The 17,842-nt window shown below is 50.2% G+C and overlaps 2 protein-coding genes and 2 pseudogenes across 10 annotated transcripts in view; 3 read left to right on the top strand and 1 right to left on the bottom strand.

Annotated features, from left to right (window-relative positions):
• Positions 1 to 6,418, top strand: part of DNAAF1 (dynein axonemal assembly factor 1) — a 22,815-nt gene extending 16,397 nt beyond the window's left edge. The window contains exons 9-12 of one of the 2 annotated variants that reach the window (XM_011385397.2): positions 1,678 to 1,787; positions 3,801 to 3,857; positions 4,784 to 5,150; positions 6,031 to 6,418. In XM_011385397.2, the coding sequence (XP_011383699.1) occupies positions 1,678 to 1,787; positions 3,801 to 3,857; positions 4,784 to 5,150; positions 6,031 to 6,125 (629 nt within the window). In that variant the 3' untranslated portion in view covers positions 6,126 to 6,418. Of the gene's footprint in view, positions 1 to 1,677; positions 1,788 to 3,800; positions 3,870 to 4,783; positions 5,151 to 6,030 lie in introns of both variants that reach the window. The other variant, XM_023526122.1, reaches the window with a different exon arrangement.
• LOC111733977 lies at positions 2,543 to 2,651 on the top strand (annotated as a pseudogene).
• Positions 2,694 to 2,812, top strand: LOC111733976 (annotated as a pseudogene).
• Positions 6,419 to 6,696: 278 nt separating the features above from the next.
• Positions 6,697 to 15,713, bottom strand: TAF1C (TATA-box binding protein associated factor, RNA polymerase I subunit C). Of its 8 annotated transcripts, none has more exons than XM_011385394.2 (15): positions 15,561 to 15,713; positions 13,172 to 13,310; positions 12,003 to 12,084; positions 11,697 to 11,794; positions 11,529 to 11,618; positions 11,363 to 11,436; positions 10,523 to 10,761; positions 10,257 to 10,373; positions 10,063 to 10,180; positions 9,904 to 9,975; positions 9,643 to 9,796; positions 9,335 to 9,478; positions 8,535 to 8,709; positions 8,309 to 8,446; positions 6,697 to 8,231 (listed from the first exon to the last, which is right to left on the bottom strand). In XM_011385394.2, the coding sequence occupies exons 2-15, from the start codon at positions 13,307 to 13,309 to the stop codon at positions 7,249 to 7,251; spliced, it is 2,622 nt and encodes an 873-aa protein (XP_011383696.1). In that variant the 5' UTR covers position 13,310; positions 15,561 to 15,713; the 3' UTR covers positions 6,697 to 7,248. The 8 variants fall into 8 exon arrangements, with proteins under 8 accessions (XP_011383696.1, XP_023381882.1, XP_023381883.1 ...); XM_023526114.1 differs by having other exon boundaries at positions 9,643 to 9,778; XM_023526115.1 differs by lacking the exon at positions 10,257 to 10,373 and having other exon boundaries at positions 10,541 to 10,761.
• Between the last annotated feature and the right edge of the window lie 2,129 nt (positions 15,714 to 17,842).

Below are 17,842 nucleotides of genomic sequence, written 5' to 3'. Positions count from 1 at the left end.
TCCAGAATGTATTTGATACCTCAGCACACTGCAATCCAGATACTGACTTTTCAACAGTCAAAGCGAAATGTAGTCCTGCTATACTAAAAGAAGCGAGTTGTTTCATACTGCTTCAGCTTTTAAATTTAATTAATTAAAAATTAAAACAAAGAAAATTAAAAAATCAGTTCCTCAGGGGTCCTGGCCACATTTCAAGTGCTCAGTAGCCATACGTGGATCTGGCTATGATGATGGATAATGCAGATCTAGGAAAAGGAACCCCTGGCAGTTTCCAGCTAAGGTCCTTGGGTCCCGCTGACTAACAGATAAACTCAAGTCTGGGACACTGTCCTATGGCTGTGATATTGGTGAGGATGAGTCAGACCTGGAACTTGCCCAGTCCATAGTGATTTGGGAGACAGAGATGATGCTGTCCTCTGCCTGAGCAGCACTCAAGGTCTGTTTGGGGAGTTTAGCTGGTCTGGCCCAGAACAAAGGTCCCCACTGTCTGGGAGAGACCTAGAACTGATGATTTAGATGGTGTCATACATATATTCCTGCATAACCACTCCCCGTCCTGTAATTTTTCACTTTGAAACTGTACCTAGCCTAGCGGTAAAGTTTTCTATGACTGAAACCGTCCTTTCCTTCACCGAACAGACAAAAGGCACATTTTAAAAGGAGTGGGTTAACTGCAGCGTCTGTGATTGGGAGATTGAGATAAAATCCAGCTCTATGTTTATCCAAGATGTACGGGCACTCAGTGAAGGCCACAGCTTCACAGGCTATCTTGTTTAGCCTTTTCAACAATCTTACGAGCCAGGTGCCATCATCATTACCCCATTTTATGGAGATGGAAACAGGCTCAGAGAGGTGAAGTAACTTGTTCCAAGTCGTGGAGCAAGTCAGTGGTAGGGCTGCGTTGTGGCCCTGGGCTCATCCAAATCAGCAACCACAGAAGCCCTCTGCCTGGTTTCTTTTTTCATCTTAAACTGGTGCCCCAGTATGGCTCTTTGAGTCAAGCTGGGCATGGCCATTACGCAGGGTGGACACATTGGACCTATGTGTAATGAGAAAGGCTGGGCCATTCATCTCTAATAAGTAAAGCCATGAGACAGAAGAGAAAGCAGAGAACAGGACCCAAAGATATAACCTTGGGAAGCTTGAGAAGTGGGGGCCCGGAGTGGGAAGAGGAACATCATCTTGATTTCATATTTATTCTCCAGTTAACCTTGAGGTCGTTTAACAGGTCTTCCTGACACTTGTGCAATAAGAGGGGCGTGTGTCTTGAGGGACAGGCAATCCAACAGGGCGGTGGGTTCAGCCTTTCCAGACAGGGCTATGAAATGACTCTCCGCCTTCAATGTTATCACATCTCTCAGTCTCCTTGCCCATCAATCACGCCTTTTCCAAGGTTCTGCATTGATTCCTGACTGGCACTTCCATCTCATTGGAGTCACCTCCAGGTTCCAGAAGGGGAAGCTCTCTTCTTTTCCCTTCCCTAATCTTTCCTTAGACATAGCCTCATCCTAATCTGGGGATTCTCATGGCTCCTAGCAGAGGGGCTGGTCTTTCAGACTAAGGGGGATTTTGTCCTTCCCCTGCTCTTGGAATCCACCATGACCTTGGCCTTGTCTATCTGACCACTGTGTATAAAACCAACTCCAAGATTAATAACTCTTCATTGTTGTTCCTTAGAACTGACGCCCCGGATTGTGGCCACTGAGGGTATATCAGGTACAGGACTTGAGGGAAATGAAGATTTGGAAACCATTACGCTGGAGACAGAGGAGAAGTTCTTCATCGCTGTATGTAAATAGTTCCATGCGGGGATCCGCTTTACAGCTGGTGAAACCCTCACCCCCTAAGTGTGGTTCTTGGACCAGCAGGAGCTGGTTAGAATACAGAATCTCAGGCCCCACACAGACCTACTAACCCAAATCTGCATTTTAATAAGATCTCCCCCGGTGTTTCATACACATGCACAGTTATGATTGAGAAGTGCTGGCCCAAATGATTCCCTTCAAACTATGTCTATAAAACTCTTGACTTGTTTTTGTTTTTCCCCAAAGAAGTTACACTGCTAAGCAATTAGGTCCAGCTAGCCTTATACATTATGGTTGAGAAAGCTATATTTTATTATCAGAGCCTCTAATTCTCTGTGGACAGCTGCTCCACAAATGGCTGATGCCACCTGCCTGGCCTGTCACTGCTCTGACTTCCTATGTAACTATCCAGTGTCAGGGAAGGGCTGCCTAACCTTAAGATTAATCACAGCCTCTTGAACCCTCTCCTTCCTTAAACTCTTCCTTTTTTGTTAAGTCTTAAATGCTTTGGCCCACAGAATGAGCACTGTGAGAATTTACACATTCTGTCACACCCCCCAGGGACTGGAGTTTGATGGAGCAAGGAGTGGAGAGGCTTTTCTTGTACCTTTAGCCTCACACCTAGTGGCCAGTTGATGCTCCCTCTGCTGACCCAGAAGGACGGCCCTGCTTCTCTGCCCAGGAGTGAGCTCCTTCACTTTAAACCTGTGGGCACAACTTTGCCCCCTTAATAAATATCTAATGGCCATGCCACCCTGAACGTGCCTGATCCCGTCTGATCTCAGAAGCTAAGCAGGGTCGGGTCTGGTTAGTACCTTGGATGAGGAAGACCAGGTGCTATAGGCGTTAAAAAATAAATAAATAAAAAATAAAAAATAAATTTCCTTTGTCTATGGCCATGCTACCCTGAACAAGCCCAATCTCATCTGATCTCAGAAGCTAAGCAGGGTCAGGCCTGGTTAGTACTTGAATGGGAGACCACCTAGGAAGACCAGGTGCTGTAGGTGTAAAAAAAAAAAAATAAGAGATTGTAAACTGACAGGGTCCTTGCAACCTGCGAGGTTAACCAAGGGTTCCCTCACCTAAAATAAAATAAATTTCTAAACTGTGTTTCATTTCTAATTTCACAATTTCACGTGCCTCAATAAGGTTTGAACTGGGCATGGTCAATTTTCAGAGTGGGTTTCTAGTTTTCTGGGCCTATGTACTAAGAAACAAAACTGGGCAATTTATCTCTAACATTTGAGAATCAACTACATACAGGACAACTAATAGCTAATACTTATTGTTCTTATTCTTTGCCTAGCACTGTACTAAACATGTCTTATATTGATAGATTTAACCTTCCAGTAACTCCAAAAGGTAGATTTTATTCTTATCTCCATTTTACAGATGAGGAAATTGAGAGGTTAAGCAACTTGCCCAAGGCTACACAGCTAGGCACAGTGGAAAAAGAATACTAACCTAAGCAGTCTGGCTCTAGAGTTCATGTATCTAACACTGTGCTGCTTGCCTCCATGCTAGACCAGTTGCTGGAGATAAAGATACAAAACAAACAAACAAACAAAAACACAACACAAAACACAAAAGCTCTCCTAGTTTTGAGGAAGTCCAAAATATACTTACTTTATACCAAAGAGTCCTGTGACCAATTTGTACACAAAAGGTGCATTTGGTTTGGGCTCCGTTATGTCTCCCCAGATAACCTGGCTGTATGTCTAATGACAAAGTCAAGTGGAGAAAGATGTGGAAATTCTTCAAACATGTTATACCTCGCAAATCTCATTCACCGATCAGATCCAGATACTGGGCAATGAGTGTGTGTTGTGAGCGTGCACAGGGCTGTCTGAATGGTTTGGGTCTTTTCGCATTTCCCCTCCACACTTCGCTCATGTAAAAACTCAGGCTTGCTTGACTGCGTGGATGCATCTGTCTCACCTCTCCAGTGATGAATGTGAATACCTCCTGGTGACATGGGCTCATTTGCTCTTTCAGGACCTACCTGACTTGGAAGATGTTGATACAGGCGAATCTTTGGAAGACCAGGACAAGGTTATAACCCAGGTTTTTCCCACAATCAGCATCATTCCACTTTCACTTCTAGTCTCATCATTTACAAAGTGTTATCTCCTTAATTCGAAAGTAAAGTGCTCTTTGTGCTTAAAGCATTGCACACGCCTTGTATTTTCACCTTTCGAAAAGAAGTGCAGCTGTTGGCTGTTGCTCATTTATTTAAGGTTTTATGATTAACTACTTGGGTTTTCCTGAACATATTTTATCACTGATTTTTAATACCTATGTACTTACATCATCACCTGACCTTTTTCTGCCCTTCTGATGTATTTATGTTCATCTTGTGAATGCCTACACTATAGCAACACATAGAGAGGGAAGAAAAAGTGGGGAAGGAGGAGGAGAGTGTACGAGGCAAGATGGGTAGTTTTACTGATCTCACCTGACCTTCCTCCCCACAGCATTACTGAGAGTCCGTGTGTGCCAGACCCATGCCCTGAGGGAGGGGGAAACATAAGATAGTCTGTGCAGGAGCTCACCACTGAGGAAAGGAACAGACACGGGACGAAAGCTTCCGTGGGGCCTGACCTCCAACGGGGCAGAGTCCAGGTGGCCAGGTTAGGCCTATGCCAGCCACGGCTCAGAGATGAGCCCATTCAGGGCCCCAGGAGGATGATGTCGTAGCCAGAATATAGCGGGCAGGGGAGTGGGTGCGGGGTGGAGACCCAACAGAGGGTGGGAAAGCAGTGTACACATGGCTGTAGACTTTGGGACTCAGAAACAGTGGCCACGGGTGTTCATCCTGAGGCCCAACTTTCCAAAGGCAGAGTGTTTTGCTCCCTTGGGTCTTTCCTGCATGTAGCAACAGAATATTTTGTGCTAGATAAAAGTGAAATTAGCATTGTGCATTTTACAGTGACTATTGTAAAAGGGAAATATTCAAATACATTTTTTTTTTTTAACAGACAATGTGCTTTCCAAAGATTACAACTATCTCGAGCTTAAGTGATGACAGTGACCCTGAACTGGACTACATCTCACTTCCAGTGCTGGAAAACACATCCACAGATGCCCTCTCAAATATATTTGCAATCTCTAAGGACACCTCCAGGAAGGCTGAGACGCCTTTTACACACATATTTAAAGAAGCAGCAAAGAGTAACTTGGAAACCCAAAGTAGTGCCACCAAGTCCCCACGCCCTCTGATTCAGGAGCTCAATGACGATGAGACTTCAAGCTCTCCACCGACACCCCCAACCTGCAAAAGGGATACCATACCACCCCCTTCCAGTGAGGATGGGGACAGTGATCTACTTCCAGCTTCTTCTCCAGGTTAATGCCACCTTACTCTCAAGAGCATGGGATGGAAAGCTTTGACAGTAGGGAAATGAATTGTTGACCACTGAAATCCAAAGTTGAGTAGCCAACTGGGCCTTTGCCCCAAGAATCCCATTGGAGAGGGTCACTCATGACTGACCACAGAGATAGCCGTGATCATGTTCTTAAGTTTATATCTCTTTGAGGCTGCCACTTGCCAGTTGCTGGCCTGAGCTGACCCATTCCCGGGCAGGTGGCATCTCTGGGCTACTTAGGGCCATGCAGATCTCACCAGTCTTGTTCAGCAGGTGTAGATGGGGCTGGGGAGACTGTATTTTCACCCCTTCCTCACCATTCAGATCCTTGGCCTTTCCAGACCAAGGCTTCTGAGAGAGGGAGGGGACTGGTGACACCACAACTTGAAACGTGGGACAAAACGAGGGCGACAGGAAGCCTGATGGTATGGTCCCTCCACAGCGAAGGGCCAGGATCAGGATGAATGACACGCAAGACAGGGCCAACAGGGAAGGGAGGTTCACCACGCAGGGACAGTGTCCAGAGCGGCTGGCTGGGTGGGATAAAGGAAGCTACAGACTGACTTATCAGACTGGCCTGGTGCTGGGGGCCCGAGCACGTGACCAAGGAGATGCATTTGTGGGGGAAGCTGGCTAGTGCTTCCTGATACAAGCAGACTGGCAGGTATTTGTTCATCGGTTGCCTTGGGGACCTGAATCAGGATGTCTGTTGAACAGGCCTTTCCTGCTCTTCTCTGACGATCCTCAGTAGCCAGGTTTCTCTCCCACCAGCTTGCGTGGTTGACGAAGGCCTACCTGCGGGAAGGTGAGGGGTGACACTTCTCCAGAATACCAAGTCACCTTCTTTTCTAACTTTTTAGGGAACAGCACTGAAAAGGATGGAGTGAGGTCTGAGAAAGAGCCCTCAGAGACCAAGGCAGGAGACCGGGAAGACATTGAATTTGGCTTGGACTGAACCAAGGTGGCCCCTCTGCCCTTGGACTAGTAGGAAGCTGGTGCTGGGTACAGGTCACCCCCTGGGCTGGGCTCCCCTTCCTTCCTGCAGTTCCCGAGAGTGCTCTGGGGCCTTAGCTGCGACACGTGCCTGTCACCTGATTTATTTCCCCTGCGCTGTCAGCTTCTGCAAGTGCAGGGCGGCACTGTGTTCCTTATTCTAAGGTGTAACCCATTCCCCCGATTACTTGTGGGGCAAATCGTGTAACCATAATGCCTCATTTGAACATTATAAACATTTTAGTATCCATGTGAGACGATGTGTTACTGCATTATTTAATATCCGCACAAGTCATATACGATCCATTTCATCACGTACCCTGAAATAAGACCATTCCTCTTATGTGTGGTTTGAAATCTATATCGGATCCTGGTGTCCTGTGAAATTTCAAGTGGCTGTTTTCCTCTCAGGAGAGCAGAACCTCCCAGCAGAGCTACAGAACTCTGAGGAAGCGAACTGTATGCTTTAGACATCAGAAGCTACTTAAGTGGATGCCTTCTAGTCTAAGAAACTTTAATCATTCAAAACCACGCTCAGGTGACAAGTTTATTCGATCCCTAAGTGAGGTTCCAAATCATCTGCCTCAACAAAATATCAGATCATGGCAGAAATTGCTTCACACGCACAAACTAGCCCACAGCAGCTGCTGATGCCCACTGAGCACTGCTAGGCACCAGCCGCTTCTCAGTGTCTTGCTTCACTGTCACTGACCACAGTGAGCTGGCAGTTACCCAACATCACCAGGGGACACGGCTCACGTGAGAGAGCCCGCAGCCTGACGGGAGCCCTGCTTCAAGCACAGCACTGCCCCCTGAAGGGCATCAGGACAGGAACCCTTGGGCCCCATCCATGTGCCTTTGGAAATATCTTCAGGCAACAGCAGAAATTACTATTCTGTTGTTCCTATTCCGACCTGGCTTCAAATCACTTTTGGATGTCTCCCAGTCACAGGGGCCTCCAGGAAGCAGAAAGGTCTGCATGCTGGGACTGTTTCCTCTTTATTCCCTAAGTTCCAGTCACAGAAAATATGGCTATTCCAGGACCAAGGGCTCCCTGAAGATGGAGGGGCAGCTTTCCTGGGTCTTCAGAAGCCCATGCGGGGCTTCTTCCGGTGTGGCTGAGAACCACAGAGGACAGGCACCAGCTGCCTAGAGGGGGTGGCCCGCATGCTGGAGGTCTGGGAGGAGGGCACAGTGGCACTTCCCGGGGTGTCTCTTTGGAGTGATAGCTTGGCTGTGCAGTCGCGGAGGGCCTGCTGCTTGAAGGAGGTGGCCTGAATGCTTGAGGTCTGGGATAGGGGAGCGGAGGCACTTTCTGGGAAGTCCCCCTGAAGCGGTAGCTTGGCCATATAGTCACGGAGGGTCTGTTGCCGCTCTGAGGGGACGCCTCGGGCCCACAGCTCCTGGGTCAACTCCTGGGAGGGTGGGGTCACCGGGGGCTGAGGCCTGGACACAGGGGATGTCCGTTCTGGGCTGTGATGGGGGCTGGGGGCGTCTGAGAAGTCCAGGCGGCCGCTGAGCGAGGAGAAGGTACTGGATAGCTGTGTCCGGCGCTTGTGCCGCTTGGGCTGTTTCCCGGGCCCTGAGCCTCTGCCCAGCCTCTGCTCCCACCAGGCAGCCGCTGGGCCTTCCCAGGCTGCCTCCAGCCGTTCACTGAGCTCATCCTCAGGCCCCGGCTCAGCGGCAGGGGGCGGCTCTGCGGTGGGGAGCGAGCCCAGGTCCCTCTGCTGCAGTAGCTGCCCTTTGGCCATGGCCGTCCGGAGACCCTCTGGCACCTTCCCCTCAACCTTCTGCTGCTCCTTGAAGCCCAGCAGACGGCGGTAGGAAAAGGTGGGCACGGCCCACACAGGGGGAGCTGGAGGCTCTTCCAGCAAGGCCTTCAGCCACCTGCGGCAGCAAGCAGTGTCCTGGGGGCTCCAGGAAACCATGGGGGCGTGGGCGTCGGGCCCAGGGTCACTGGTGTCTTCCCGGAGGTGGAGGCGCTGGTGGAAGACATCTCCAGCTGCTGAGAGTTGGAAGAGCGACAGGACTGGTGTGGAGGCAGAGGGTGAGATGGCAGTAGCCAGACCTGGAGACAGCAACGACGGTGACCCCAAGGCCTGGTGGGGCACAGCCCCCCAACCTCACTCCTTTACCCCAGCGCACCTATGGTTGGTGCTTGCAGACGCTCCTGCAGCCGCTGCTGACTCCTGGGCTCCAGCAGGGGGAATGCGGAGAGTGAGTTGCTCCTGGAAGGGAGAGACTGGGGGGGCCCTGCCAGCCGGGGTGTGGAGGTCCCCTCCCCTGGAGGAAGGACAGACAGCTGAGGCATTGTCCAGGCCCCAGCCCTGCCCCTCTCTCCACATGCCCCTGCCCTTGCCCGGATCCTCACCCGTGATGTGCAGCAGCTGCAGCTGGCCGCCCTGGCCTCCCAGGAGCAGTGGCCTCGGGCAGCCCGGGCGCAGTGGAGGGAGCAGCCGGGCCAGCAGGGGCGCGGAGGGGAGGCCGTGGTCCCATTTCAGCATGGGCACTAAGGGGAGGCGCTCATCTACCAGGTAGAGCGAGAACTGGGGGACAGAAGAGACGAGGCCGAGATGTGGGAGACATACTCGATAAGTCTCTCTGGGTGGCCCCATATGGCTCTCGGGCCAAGTGCAAATCCCCGAGTGGTCACTCATTCTGCGACCGGCCCTGAGCACTTCTCCACCTTCATCTGCCCGGCCCCACACAGATGTTTTCCAAGTGGGTGGCGCTGTCTCATCCCAAAGGGCACAACTGGGAGAAGGGCTCTTGGGAGAGGCGAAGAGGTGTCTCATCACAAAAAGCCCACCTTTCACCCAGCATTCCTCTAACTCACCGGACCCTGGAACCTATGCTTGAGATACACCTACTAACACCCTGGGGTCCTGGGGGGTGAGGTGGGGGCCCTCAGACCTCCTCCCCTTTCCCGAGCACAGATAATTGTCCAGCTTTGCAAAGACTGCTCCCTGCCTCATGCCTTTCCTCCTCACGTGGTCCATCCCCAGTGGCACCTCAAAGCCCTGCTCAGATGTCCCCATCCCTCTGTGAGGCCATTTCAGCCACAGACTCATCAGGGTTTGTGATTCTTATTTTGCCTGCAGTTGCCCCAGGACCCTCTAGTAACCAGCTGTGACAGTGCATGAGGGATAGGAGGGGGAATGTGTCACTCACCTGGGTACAGATGAGATGGAGTGTGGGCTGCAGAGACTCGGGGCCACACTCTCCCAGGTACTGGGTTAGCAGGACACGTTCCCCTTTCTGACACGCTGCTTCCGCCCCACCACGAAAAAGGAGCAAGCCACAGCCTGGCGGGCCCTGGGGGAGAAAGCCAGGTCGACCCTCCTACAGTCCAAGGTCTAGGGCACCAGCCCCATCAGTCTGTTGGACTCACTGGCCCTGCTGCTTTTCATACCCTGGGGGAGGTCCCCTTTGCAAGCCCCACCCTAGGATGCTGGGCCGGTGACGGTCCCCCATCTCACCTGAGTGTCAATCATTTTCACTCCGGTGCGGTCACCCACAGTCAGTACCCGAGGGTGGGCGGTGAAGTCTGCCCAACGCCAGGGAGAGGGGTCCCGAAACACAAGGGTCTCAGGATCCTTGTAGATTTGCCGAAGCCTTGAGGAAATAGGCCAGCTAAGAGCGGGGGTTGGTGGGTGGGGAACACATTGTGTGGGGAATGTGGGCTATAGTTCAGGGAGACATTTACGGGGATGGAGGGTTTTTTGAGAAAGTAGCATTACCCATCTTGGGCAGTCCACAGACAGATGGCTCCCGAACGGCTACAGACAGCCAGCTCCCCAGGCAGGTGAGGGCTACAGGGCACAAATGTGATTAGTGTCGGGCTGCCCCCTTCTCCCGTGCCTGTCTCCCTGCCGACCAGCCTGATTCAGCCCCCTCACCTGAGGCTGATCCCTGTGGCCCCCTTCTCGACCCGCAGCACTTGGAGAGGGGCTGGTATCCCCTGCTTACTGACCTTCCACAGGGCACAGTGGTAGTCAGAGCGGACAGCCAGCAGAGCTAAGGAGGGGATGGAGAGGGTCAGGGTCAGGGAGTAGGTCAGTCAGCAGGGGAAGGAGGTGTCTAAGGGCCTTACTTTCTCCCTGTACGGTGTGGGTCACCACCTGCCGGACAGGACCCCGGAGCTGGATGTGGCCAGGATCCCCAAGAATCCGAGGGTCACCACCTGGGGTCTGACGGACCTCTTGGAAATCTGCACTTCTCATTAAGTACGGGAGGTCTGGTCACTGCAAGCCCCCGCCCAGCCCCCCCGCCCAGCCCTGCCCTCCCCCTGGAGGGTGCCAAGAGCACCTCCTCCACCAGAAGGAATTAGCTGGGATCCTGTGCAGCAATAAAGGATACACAGCCTGTCCAAGGCACCTCCTGAAGGGTAGACCAGCTGCCCAACCTGGGGCGTCCTTCCGGGAAGCCAGGCCAGTGCACCTCCGGTAAAAGCATCGTCCAGGAGCAGCTGCTCCCACCGCATCACCAGCTCCTCGTGCAGCAGCTCTCCCAGGAGGTTCGCCACTGACTTGCCTAGGATCGGGCCCCCGAGGATGGAGAACCGGCGCTGTCGGTGGCTGAGGTAAGCCCAGGGACACCTGGGGACAAGAGGATGGCAAGAGGGTCAGGCTGTGGCAGTGATGGGGATGAAAACTGGGTACCATCCCTAGAAAGGCCAGGTGCAGTAGACACCTTTTTAATCTGTCTAGAATTTCTTCCTTTAGGAGACCACCCCGCCCTATTCCCATACCCCAGGGGTAGTCACATGACCCACCCCTGGCCACAGTGATTGGCTCACAGATGGGCACCACACCCAAGCCAAAACAGTGACACCCTTCCCAGGACTTCTATTGATGCCTCAGGAAAAGACACCAGCTCTTTCCTTGGAATCATAAGCCATCTTGCTGCACTTGGAAACTTTCTAGGAATTAAGCCAGGCAGAGGCAAGATGAGAAAATAAAAAGACACAGCTCGATTTCAAACATTTGAAAACCTGGATACAGCCATGCCTGCAACCCATGAATTTAAGTTCCCCTTTCCCCTTAGGCTAGTAGAGTTGGGAATTCTGCGTAAATATGGCTCATCACTGTATGTGATAGGGAGCAATATGATGAAAACCTGGACCCATGTCCCAGTTCCTTCCACATCCCCACCACCAGCTAGGCCTTCCCGCCCCATCCTTTCTCACTAGCCACTTGCCCCCAGGGCTGGTGTCCACCGAGGTCCTCAAGCAGCCTCTTCACACTGACCACTGTCTTCTTCTTAGAGCGGCCCTGTGTGGAAATGCCTCATCAAGCTCGCACACCTTAGGGCTCACCCCAACATAAAGTGGGAGGCCCTCTCCTGCCTGGCCAGGGTTACTCACCCGTGCTCCCTCCAGTTTGAAATTCTCTAGCATCAGCTTCCCCAGGGGTGCATAGGCTATGTCTCCATGGTCCCACAGGAACCGGCTGAGCTGCAGGAGGAGAGAAGGCTAGGTCACTAAGCATAGCCCCAGACACGAAGCACTGTTCATTCCAGCGGGGCCACTTACCTGTTCAGTAACATCCAGCACAGCTCGCGGCTGCCTCCGGAACTTAGGACCTCCCCGGAAAAGCAGGTCCTGGGCAGTCAGGCCAGGGTCCCAGGGATCTGAAGGAAAATGAGGTTGGGGAAGGGGTCTGTCCTAGGGACTGGGAAGGGTCCAGAAGTGGAGCCACGCGTCCAAAGTGACTAGGACCCTGGGGGCGGAGAGCATTAGTAGGGAAAGGAAAGGTTTCAAGGTGGGGGAGGGGGAGTTGGGTGGAAGAAGAGATGGGGGAGCAGCTTGGTAGGGGACCCTGAGGATCAAGACCCTTACCAGGCCCAGGTGGCAGCAAGGGAAGGGGCCCAGGGGTGTCCGGCTCCCAGAACAGTCCCTTGGCCAAGTGTGGCACCCTGTTCTGTGGAAACATGACCACAATGACAACACAACAGTGAGTGTGCTCCCAGGACAGGCACTGTCACCAGCACTTTCTTATATTAACTCATTCGATCCTCATAAGAGCCTGCCAAGTTTGTACAATTGTCATCGTCAGTCACTACTGATGAAGAAGTGGAGGCACAGGGAGGCTCTCACCTTGCCCAAGGTGAGAGCCAGTAAAGAGAAGAACCGGTTTTGAACCCAGGCAGCCTGACTCCAATCTGTGCTTCTGACCTCCAGACACACTGGCTCTCAGAGGAGCCCCCTGCATCATTACTGGCTGACCTGAATTCCACCTGATTCTCATTTCCACTCAGGACCCCTTGTGGTCACTTATTGAGGGCACCCACAGGCCACTCCCCGCTGCAGGGTGGTTCAGCTCAAACACGCGGGGGACTTGGAAGAGCCAGCATGCCAGGCTCCTGGAGGGGGCCGATTCGACTTAAGCCCTTTCTTGTCAAGGAAGCACCACTGCTCCCCTCCCCAGCCCCCGACTTTCTCTCTTGATTTTCGCACCCACTTGTCTCTGTCTGGTGTAATTCTTAGCCAGCTTGTCTCCAGTAGCAGCCAGATGGCTTAGGCTGCCAGGGAAAGAATTGGTGTCCTTCCTGTCCCAGGAGGTCTCCCCTCCCCGCCTCATCCCACTGCGCTGTTTCGGCATACTTTTGGTTTCGCTCAAAGCTGTTATCATACTTCGGTCTATTCACTGTCTATTCTCGCTCAACCCAACTCTAAGTACCACGGGGCAGGGATCGTATCTGACTTAGTCACTCTGAACACCCAGGGCCTAAGGAGGTATCTGGCACGTTGTAGGGGCTGTTCAATGAGTATTTGTTGAACAAATAGAGAAAGGAAAGGCTGGGGGAAAGGGAGGTAAGAAAGAGCGAGCCAACAGCTCCCACTGAGTGAACCCTCTGTGGATGGCAGGCTGACCCATGGACGCCAAAGGAGGGGATTCTGGCTCAGCCTGTGTCTTAGCAGACACATCACCCTATACTCCTGCCAACTGGTGTGAATGCTAGAAAACGGGGGCCGAGAGCCTCCAGGGCTCTCCCCACCATCCTTACCTCGGCGTCCTGGGGTAGGGACTCTGGCAGCGTCAGTGCATCTCTCCAGCTGCACATGAAGGACGTGTCAGGGACATCACTCAGACCAAGTGGGCCGGTCATAAACAATGTGGGGCGGAGGGAGCTGGGGAAGTCCATCCTGGAAAGCAAGAACCACACATCACGCTGGCCTTCTCAAACGCCTGAGTCTAACCAACAGTCTCCAGGGTTCCGAGGAGGGTAAAATGTGCCCTCAGAGGAGTATACTTTCTTTGGAGAAGCACATAATCAAGAACAAATGAGTATGTAGCCTACTGTCAAATATAAAACCAACAACCACCCATGAGGGAAGAGATGGCAATGGGCCGAAGGTTTTAGTGATGGTAACCAGGGAAAACCTTGGTGTGGTGTTTGGCAGAGCCTGAACCTAATGAGGGAGAGAACCACACAGACACCTGGGAAGAGGGTTCCTAGCAGAATAAATAGCAAGTGCAAAAATCCTGGGGCAGGAAGTGTTTGAGCAATAAAGAAGAGGCCATAGAATGAATGAGGAGGAAGAGTGGTAGGGGATGAAGTCGGATAGGTGGCGAGGGGTCAGCTTCTACCATAGCTCGTAGGTATTACAATTACATATTTGTAGACTACGTGCCCTACACTCCAGGCTACACTCCCAAAACTAACTCAAGTTCCCCAAAGCTAGGGACCGAGTCTAATTAGTCTGTCTTTTCACTGTCAAGGACAGTAGCTTCCAGGAAATGCACTATGTGTTGAATAAAAATAAATTTAGTGAAAGGGCTTTGCTAAATAGAAAGTGCTCTAAAAGTAGCCACACAATTCCTCTTTTTTTATTAACAGCAAAAACAACAGCAGTGCTCATTTATTGAGTGCAAACATCTACCAGACATGGTAATACATGATTTACTCTTCTATTCTCCCTATTTTGGAGTTTAGGACACTGAGACTCAGGCAAGAGGCAACTGCCCAAGATCAAAAGCTTAACCCCCACATCCAATTCAAAGTCCAAGTTCTGCACTGCTACTCTCCTGTGCATCTAAAAGCAAATACTAGCATTAGGGTCTTAGTAAGCACAAATCTTTTCCCTTGGAACTGCTGCTGCATTTTATCCATTTATTCTGTAAATTCAGTGTATCCATGTATCTTCAGGCCATGTGAAATGCACATCACATAGTAAATGACAGTAAATACTTGTCAAACGAATGAATATGTTTCTCTAGCACGTCGGCCTCATTCTAATTGTGGCTTATACATAGTCTTATCTCTTCCAGTAGCCTGCAAGCTCTCCAAGAACAGGGACTGTTTCTGACTTATTCCCAAGTTAGTGGTGTCTAGCTGCTGCTGTCATTCTCTTTTCCATGACCAGAGAAGACAGTGGCAGGAATCAAGGAGATGCTCAGTGAGTCTTTGTGAAAAACATTGGCTTCCATAGGACTGCCTGTACTGATTGCAGTTAAGGTGCACCCAAGCCTTCCAGAGGTGGCTGTATCCCTGATAAATCAGCACATACACACAAAAGTCTCCAGCTCATCTCTTGTGCCTGGGATCCAATCACACAGAGCCCCTCTAGATTCTTCTTCACCATGCTTCTTTTCACCACAGGGCTTCTACACACATTCTCTCTGCTTAGAATAATTGCCAGCGCCCTTTCTATCTACAATATCCTACCCATCCTTCAGATTTCGAGTCAGAAAGCCTCTCTCAGTTCTCCAACCCAATCCTCCCACAACACCCTGCATGCTTCCTCCAGAACACGCACTGCAATTTGTAATTACATATTTAAATATGAAGCTTTTTTTTTTTTAAACTGCTCTAAATAGTCTCCACGAGGAAGAGACTTTATTTATGCCCAGTGCCTTGGTATTTACTACATGGTAACAATCAGCATAAGTAAGCTGAAGGAATGAATGAACAAAAGGAGAAAGGACAGCCTCAAACTCAGGGATTCTGAAGGCGCTGGTGGAGCCCACGACCTCAGAAACGCCCCACAGACAACTCAACTGCCCAATCTCACCGGAGGTTCTCAAGGCCCCTTCAGATTTCCAAGGCTGCGTTACTTGCATGGCGGCACACGACAGAAAGTGAGACTGTAGCAGGGGATGGATGAGGAAATCTGGACGGTTCCTCCCCTTACACACGTCTTCCCTACCCACTCTATCTCCGGGTCCCAGAAATTCAACAGTAGAGGACTCTCATCTAGCGCTGTGTAGCAGATAGCTGCTGCCGCTCTTTACTTCTCTACGAGCTAGAGACTAATAACCCAATCTGTAGGTGTTGGATGACCTGTCCCAAAGGCACACAGCTTGGGGCCCGTGGACCCGCTCAGAGGGCAGACCCAAGCTCTCCTCCCAGCTCCGGGACCATCTTCTCTCTGCCGCCCGGCACGAGCACTTACGTGACCCGGGCCTCGCCGTGCTCGTCTAGGAAATGGACCTCCGCGTGATGCTCATGTGACCTTCGTAACACGAGGGAGCCCAAAGCGACACCCTACCTTCAGCAACTTTCCATGATCAGCCGCATAGCATCAGCAATTAATGGTCTTCCGGGCCGGAACGGAAGTGCTCTCTCGAGGCAGGAAATCCCGCCTCCCAGTCTGGCTTCAGGGGCGACCTAGAGCGCCACCTCCCGGGCGGAGGGGGAATGGGAGCGGAGGCGGTGCTGAGTATAGCAGAAATAAAATCTCAAATCCTAATAGTGAAGTCTGTTTTGTGGAGAGTTCGAATCCCACCTATGCTTAACTAATTTTTTTATTTCGAAGGGTTCTTTTGAGTATTAAATTAGTTCATTCAACAAACACTGAGCACCTAGTATGAACTGGGCACTGTATTAGTCAGTAGGAATCCTAATGATTGTCTTAATACCCTATTACGCAGACTTTACAAATTAGGGTACAGGTATGCCTGGGAATGCATAAGGCTTTCCCAGTGGTCAGGCAAGTATAGCTTTAGACATTGATTCTCAAATTCTGGCAGGCATCAACATCACTTGGAGAACATGTTAAAACACAGGTTTCTGATTCAGTGAGGCTGGGGTAGGGCCTGATAATTTGTGTTGCTAAGTTCTCAGGTGATGCTGATTCAGCTTGTTTGGGGGCCAAGCTTTTAGAACTGTGAAATTATAAGTCTTACAATTGTCTTAATCCAAAGGCTCTGAAACTTGATCACATTAGAAGCCCCTGGAGGATGTGTTAAATCAACTTGTTGGGCCCCACCCCCAGAGTTTCTGGTTCAGTAAGCCTGGGATGTGATCCAAGAATTTACATTTCTAATGAGTTCCCAAGTGATGCTCCTGCTTCTGGTCCAGGAACCACACTTTGAGAACCATTACTTTAAAGAATCGATTTCCAAATTCTCAGCTTCCATCTATACAGTTTTTATCTGAAAGATCCTTGGAATCAGATGTTTCTCCGTTTGCATCTCCCCAATCACTTTTTCCCCAATCTTGGAGTATTGCCCAAGGCGGGCACTGAACAAGGGGGCAATTCCAAAAGGCAGCGTTCCTGCAGGAGAGAGTCACCGTAAGACTAAGAAAAGCAGGTTCAGTAAGAAGCAATGATGAAAGGGTGCAGGAGGGAGAATTTGGGGGCTAACAATATTGTCTTTGTTCATCTGAGTGCTGGTTACATAGGTGTGTTCAATGTGTGAAAATTTATCGAATGATTTGTACACTTTTCTGTTCATATGTTTTACTTCAATAGTCTTTTTTAAAAAGAAAAAAGAAAATACTGCTGGCTGTTAACAAATTATCTCATTGAGACTTTAACTTCTTGGTTAGGCTAAGTGCCTTCCCAGCTACCTATCTTAGAAATAGAATTCAGAAGTCACTCTAGGAGGACAGGAATTCTGTCCCTGTTGGTCACCAATGCATCTCAAACAACTAGAAGAACAGATGCTTGATAAATATTTGAATAATGAAAAGTGGAATGAAACGAGATGGTTCTTCTAAGAAAATATCAACACATTTATTTAAATTGAAGAAATAGTCAGACAGTTTCTGATAGAAAGTAAGCCTGATTTAGTTGAGTGGTTTGACTATGAAGACAGGCTTTGCCAGTTAAACCATTTGGAAAGTGTTTTTCATAAATGGAATAAGCTTAGTCTGCATCCACATGGTTTTGGTGAAAATATATTCGAAAGATGATTATAATATATAATAAGTTTAAAAACTGCATCTTTGTAATTATTTAAACTTGTGACTAAAAATATTTAGGATACAAAGTTTTCAAAATAATTTTACAGGTATATACACACAAAAAAATTGAATGCCATTTATATTTGTTTCCTTTTGCTGCTGTAACAAATTATCACAAACGGAGTGGCTTAAAACAACACAATATCACATAGCCGTGGAGGTCAGAAGCCTGAAATGGGTCTCACTGGGCTAAAATCAAGGTGTCAGCAGGGCTATGTTCCTTTCTGGAGGCTTCAGGGGAGAATTGGGTTTGGTTTTGTCCACCCCTCCCCACCGCCTGCCCTTTTCCAGCTTCTAAAAGCTGCCTGCATTTATTGGTTCAACACTTCCTTCCATCTTTAAAGCCAGCAATGGCCCATTGAGACTTTCTCATGATGCCATTTCTGATTCCAACTCTTCTGTCTCCCTCTTTCCCATTTATGGACCCTTGTAATTACATGGACCTACCCAGGTAACCCAGGATAATCTCCCTATCTTAATCTCAGC

Source organism: Pteropus vampyrus, unplaced genomic scaffold, assembly GCF_000151845.1.
Source record: "Pteropus vampyrus isolate Shadow unplaced genomic scaffold, Pvam_2.0 Scaffold711, whole genome shotgun sequence".
Lineage (NCBI taxonomy): Eukaryota > Metazoa > Chordata > Mammalia > Chiroptera > Pteropodidae > Pteropus > Pteropus vampyrus.
Note: the sequence above shows the minus strand (reverse complement) of the source record. Positions and strands in the feature narration are given on the sequence as shown.